The sequence below is a fragment of the Nanorana parkeri genome, unplaced genomic scaffold (assembly GCF_000935625.1).
Source record: "Nanorana parkeri isolate BGI_ZX_2015 unplaced genomic scaffold, ASM93562v1 scaffold1316, whole genome shotgun sequence".
NCBI classification, from domain to species: domain Eukaryota; kingdom Metazoa; phylum Chordata; class Amphibia; order Anura; family Dicroglossidae; genus Nanorana; species Nanorana parkeri.
Genome location: NW_017307584.1, coordinates 366,162 through 372,572, shown reverse-complemented (window position 1 = coordinate 372,572; position 6,411 = coordinate 366,162). Strand labels below are relative to the sequence as shown.

The window sequence follows — 6,411 nt, the reverse complement described above, 5'->3', positions numbered from 1 at the left end:
GGGGGAGTAAACTGCCGGGGCTTTTATAAATTTTTTTATGTCAAAATATACAATTTCTGCAATCCTTGTAAAATTCCACTTTGCTGAGAGGTATTGCTGCCACTTAAGCCTGGCTTCCATCTGACCTCAAGTTCTGTGCTGAGATTCGGCAGCGGGCCAGGAGCAAGGGGATGAGGATTCTCCAAAATCCAGCCTATGATGAGAAATCCTTTTATGTTGAGTTTTGTCTTCAGGTTAAAATAGAAATATATATTTTTTAGGGCTGTTAATGATTCAAAAATTTTTGTTCGATTAATCAATTTTTTTAAAATCGATTCATTTCGATTAATTATAACGCACATACAGATCCAACTACATCGGCCTATACACATACAGCACAGCGATGACCTATACACATACAGCACAGCAATGACCTATACACATACAGCACAGCAATGACCTATACACATACAGCACAGCAATGACCTATACACCTACAGCACAGCAATGACCTATACACCTACAGCACAGCAATGACCTATACACATACAGCACAGCAATGAAGTCATAAAATGAACTAGGATCACACTAATCCAGCACGTTATTCATCTCACATGCCCCACCCAATATGGCCGCCGGTTGAGTGGGGCAACTCAGAATAATAACGTGCTGGATAAGGCCCCGTTCACATATAGCGACTTATCGCGCGATTTCCGCAGCGATATCGCGCGTTTTTGCCGCGCGATATCGGCAGAAGTCGCCGGCCAATGCTATTCAATGGAGCTGTCTTAACTCCATGTCGCGCGTCGCAAATCGCTTCTACCGGACCCTTTTTTCGGCGGATTTTGCGCGATTTTGCTTTTTTTCTATGGAGCCCGACGAAGAAGGTTGCGCTACCGTCGCTGGATCGTCGCTGGAACGTCGCCCCGAAAGTCGCGCTATCCCGGCCACTGCAAAGGTATGTCGCTACATGTGAACAGAGTCTTAGTGTGATCCTAGTTCATTGTATAGGTGCCAAAACATTTGCATTTCCTTATTCTGTTCAGACCTATAATGTGCCAAGTCGGGGACTTGCTTATAGTACAAATGTAGGGCAATCGGGAAACTTGAACTTTCAAAAACAATTAATCCTTGTCGACCATTTTATTCACAAGGTAGAAACATTAAAATTAGGGCTGGTAATGATCAAAATTTTCGTGTTCGATTAATGATAACGCACATACAGATCCAACTACATTACCCTATACACATACAGCACAGCAATGACCTATACACATACAGCACAGCAATGAGGTAATACAATGAACTAGGATCACACTAATCCAGCACGTTATTCATCTCGCGTGCCCCACTCAATATGGCCGCCGCTTGAGTGGGGCAACTCGGAATAACGTGCTGGATGAGTGTGATCCTAGTTCATTGTATTACTTCATTGCTGTGCTGTATGTGTATAGGCCAATGCTGTGCTGTATGTGTATAGTGGAGAAAGTTTCTTGGGCAAACTCACCGGCCCAAGTGGCTCCGACGACAAACGAAGGGGGAAGGAGTCCGGTGACGTCACGGAGATCAACGTCACCGGACTCCTCCCCCCTTCCCTTCGTTAGTCGTCACAGACATCGACGTCACCGGACTCCTCCCCCCTTCCCTTCGTCAGCCGTCACGGAGATCGACGTCACCGGACTCCTCCCCTTCCCTTCGTCAGCCGTCACAGAGATCAACGTCACCGGACTCCTCCCCCTTTCCCTTCTTCAGCCGTCAGGGAGATCAACGTCACCGGACTCCTCCCCTTCCCTTCGTCAGCCGTCACGGAGATCAACGTCACCGGACTCCTCCCCTTCCCTTCGTCAGCCGTCACGGAGATCGACGTCACCGGACTCCTCCTCCCTTCCCTTCGTCAGCCGTCACGGAGATCGACGTCACCGGACTCCTCCCCCCTTCCCTTTGTCAGCCGTCACGGACATCGACGTCACCGGACTCCTCCCCCTTTCCCTTCTTCAGCCGTCAGGGAGATCAACGTCACCGGACTCCTCCCCTTCCCTTCGTCAGCCGTCACGGAGATCAACGTCACCGGACTCCTCCCCTTCCCTTCGTCAGCCGTCACGGAGATCGACGTCACCGGACTCCTCCTCCCTTCCCTTCGTCAGCCGTCACGGAGATCGACGTCACCGGACTCCTCCCCCCTTCCCTTTGTCAGCCGTCACTCCTATACACATACAGCACAGCAATGACCTATACACATACAGCACAGCAATGAGGTAATACAATGAACTAGGATCACACTAATCCAGCACGTTATTCATCTCGCGTGCCCCACTCAATATGGCCGCCGCTTGAGTGGGGCAACTCGGAATAACGTGCTGGATGAGTGTGATCCTAGTTCATTGTATTACTTCATTGCTGTGCTGTATGTGTATAGGCCAATGCTGTGCTGTATGTGTATAGTGGAGAAAGTTTCTTGGGCAAACTCACCGGCCCAAGTGGCTCCGACGACAAACGAAGGGGGAAGGAGTCCGGTGACGTCACGGAGATCAACGTCACCGGACTCCTCCCCCCTTCCCTTCGTCAGCCGTCACGGAGATCGACGTCACCGGACTCCTCCCCTTCCCTTCGTCAGCCGTCACAGAGATCAACGTCACCGGACTCCTCCCCCTTTCCCTTCTTCAGCCGTCAGGGAGATCAACGTCACCGGACTCCTCCCCTTCCCTTCGTCAGCCGTCACGGAGATCAACGTCACCGGACTCCTCCCCTTCCCTTCGTCAGCCGTCACGGAGATCGACGTCACCGGACTCCTCCCCTTCCCTTCCCCAGCCGTTAAACTTTTTGATCGATTAAAATTATTAACGATTAATAGAGAAATTAGTCTTTAATTTCCGCAGCCCTAATATTTCTATATCAGAGAGGACTGAGGGAGTGTTGAATGATATACCCGTTGCATCGGATGGATTGTGTAGAATGACAATAAACAATTATTATATGTAAAAGTAGCAATTTGTATATTTTTCAGTAAGCTGCCGAGCTGGGCGCGTGCCGTGGTACCGAAAATCTTCTACGTGACGGAGAAGGCGTGGAACTACTACCCGTACACAATCACAGGTCAGGCGCGGCTCCGTCTCCTCGAGTATTGTAATGATTCACGTCTTACGTTGTCACCTTCCCGATTATACTCATCATTTCCTTGTTGTTCTCTCTCTCTCTTACATTGTGTCCTCTGGTGGGATCTGGGCGCAGAATATACGGTAAGCTCTCCTCTATTGTATGCTCTGTTACAATGACCACTGTTACGTGTTTGCATTGAAGGCCGTCCTTCTGTGATAGGGATCCTGGGTGGCCATTTGCTATGATCGAACCCTTCAAATCACTTTCAGATCTCAACGAGCCTCTCCTAAAAATTATTATATCTGCAGCTCGTGGTACCTTAGTGTCATCAGTAAGCTGTAGATATAAGTGGTGGCCAGTGGGGGGAATGTCCCTTACATTGGGGGTCAGTGGGAAGAATGCTCCTTACATTGGGGGTCAGTGAGAAGAACGCTCCTTACATTGGGGGTCAGTGAGAAGAACGCTCCTTACATTGGGGGTCAGTGAGAAGAACGCTCCTTACATTGGGGGTCAGTGAGAAGAACGCTCCTTACATTGGGGGTCAGTGAGAAGAACGCTCCTTACATTGGGGGTCAGTGAGAAGAACGCTCCTTACATTGGGGGTCAGTGAGAAGAACGCTCCTTACATTGGGGGTCAGTGAGAAGAACGCTCCTTACATTGGGGGTCAGTGAGAAGAACGCTCCTTACATTGGGGGTCAGTGAGAAGAACGCTCCTTACATTGGGGGTCAGTGAGAAGAACGCTCCTTACATTGGGGGTCAGTGAGAAGAACGCTCCTTACATTGGGGGTCAGTGAGAAGAACGCTCCTTACATTGGGGGTCAGTGAGAAGAACGCTCCTTACATTGGGGGTCAGTGAGAAGAACGCTCCTTACATTGGGGGTCAGTGAGAAGAACGCTCCTTACATTGGGGGTCAGTGAGAAGAACGCTCCTTACATTGGGGGTCAGTGAGAAGAACGCTCCTTACATTGGGGGTCAGTGAGAAGAACGCTCCTTACATTGGGGGTCAGTGAGAAGAACGCTCCTTACATTGGGGGTCAGTGAGAAGAACGCTCCTTACATTGGGGGTCAGTGAGAAGAACGCTCCTTACATTGGGGGTCAGTGAGAAGAACGCTCCTTACATTGGGGGTCAGTGAGAAGAACGCTCCTTACATTGGGGGTCAGTGAGAAGAACGCTCCTTACATTGGGGGTCAGTGAGAAGAACGCTCCTTACATTGGGGGTCAGTGAGAAGAACGCTCCTTACATTGGGGGTCAGTGAGAAGAACGCTCCTTACATTGGGGGTCAGTGAGAAGAACGCTCCTTACATTGGGGGTCAGTGAGAAGAACGCTCCTTACATTGGGGGTCAGTGAGAAGAACGCTCCTTACATTGGGGGTCAGTGAGAAGAACGCTCCTTACATTGGGGGTCAGTGAGAAGAACGCTCCTTACATTGGGGGTCAGTGAGAAGAACGCTCCTTACATTGGGGGTCAGTGAGAAGAACGCTCCTTACATTGGGGGTCAGTGAGAAGAACGCTCCTTACATTGGGGGTCAGTGAGAAGAACGCTCCTTACATTGGGGGTCAGTGAGAAGAACGCTCCTTACATTGGGGGTCAGTGAGAAGAACGCTCCTTACATTGGGGGTCAGTGAGAAGAACGCTCCTTACATTGGGGGTCAGTGAGAAGAACGCTCCTTACATTGGGGGTCAGTGAGAAGAACGCTCCTTACATTGGGGGTCAGTGAGAAGAACGCTCCTTACATTGGGGGTCAGTGAGAAGAACGCTCCTTACATTGGGGGTCAGTGAGAAGAACGCTCCTTACATTGGGGGTCAGTGAGAAGAACGCTCCTTACATTGGGGGTCAGTGAGAAGAACGCTCCTTACATTGGGGGTCAGTGGGAAGAATGCTCCTTACATTGGTGAGAAGAGACAAGACCAGTCACCCTGCACAAGCAGAGAGCGCATCAGTGACCGGTCTATATTACAGGAAGCTCCGAGTCTCACACGGGATGACTGCACAGATCTGGAAGAAATACACGAAGCTCTCCGAGATTCAGGAAGAACGCACAGGGCTCTTGTATGAGGACGATATTTACTCATCTGAGTTCAGCTTTAAATTTGCAGACATGAAAATGAGAACTCTGTTGCCAGGCAACGACATAAAAAAGATATATTATAAACTTTTTATATCTCATGTTATGACGTCTTTGAAGGTCCTAAAAATAATATTTGACGTGACCCTTCCAATCCTCGCGGGGGGGGGGGGGGGGGGGAGGGGGGACAAGACGCAGCAGATATTTCATATAAATCCGGAGATGGATTGCGGAGATGGCGCGGTGAGGTAATCCGCTGATGTCAGAAGGGGTCTTAGAGGGAATTTAATAACGAGGAGAGATCACCAGAAATCCCGAGGTGAAGAATGACGGCGAGAATCAGCGAGTACCGAGAATAAACTGGATCAGTACTTCTTCAGGTTCTTCGATTTCAGATCAGCGGAATCTGCCTCTTATGGAGCAGGAAGAATGAAACAATATAAAAGTCGTATTCCTGTTACAAAGTATCATCTGCAGCAGATACACTGACATTGCATGTTTGGGTCAGACTTTGTCCTAGGGATGCACTGATGCCGGAGGTCCTATCACGGAAAGCCGGGCGGCGAGTCATTAGCCGGGAAGACGTCTCTATGCCGTCACCAGGTGACGTGGAAGCATGGAGCCGCCTTCCCAGCCAATGAGGAAGCTGCGGTCAGTGTGTAATGGTTCACCGCCCAGCTTCCTGATACCGGAAGTTTATCGGGATCGGGAGCATTAGGACAAGTACTCACTCAAAGTACTCGGTGCCCAATAGAAATTCTAGTTTCGGTGGATCCCTACTTTGTCCCTCTGTTACTGCCCTGAGCAGCCCAAGATACCCCCATGTCCCTTCTTATTGATGATGGGCACATCGCCCGGCACTTCCCACAATGCAATGCTCATTGCCTACATGACCTAATAGCAGGCCCGTGCCTTACCACCAGGGGAAGGGTCCTGAGAGGGAGTGAGAGAGGGAGAGGAGAAAGGGAGAGAGAGGGAGGGAGAGAGAGGAGAAAGGGAGAGAGAGGGGGAGAGAGAGAGGAGAAAGGGAGTGAGGGAGAGAGAGAGGGAGGGAGAGAGAGAGGAGAAAGGGAGAGAGAGAGAGGAGAAAGGGAGTGAGAGAGGGAGAGAGAGGAGAAAGGGAGAGAGAGAGGGAGTGAGGGAGAGAGAGAGGGAGAGAGAGAGGAGAAAGGGAGAGAGAGAGAGGAGAAAGGGAGTGAGGGAGGGAGAGAGAGGGAGAGGAGAAAGGGAGAGAGAGGGAGTGGGAGAGGGAGTGGGAGAG

General features: G+C 50.3%; 1 protein-coding gene across 1 annotated transcript in view; it reads left to right on the top strand.

Moving 5' to 3' along the window:
* PITPNC1 (phosphatidylinositol transfer protein, cytoplasmic 1) overlaps window positions 1–6,411 on the top strand; it is a 114,445-nt gene that overhangs the window by 81,433 nt on the left and 26,601 nt on the right. The window contains exons 3-4 of the mRNA XM_018569277.1: window positions 2,984–3,072; window positions 3,208–3,215. Of these exons, the coding sequence (XP_018424779.1) occupies window positions 2,984–3,072; window positions 3,208–3,215 (97 nt within the window). The remainder of the gene's footprint in view (window positions 1–2,983; window positions 3,073–3,207; window positions 3,216–6,411) is intronic.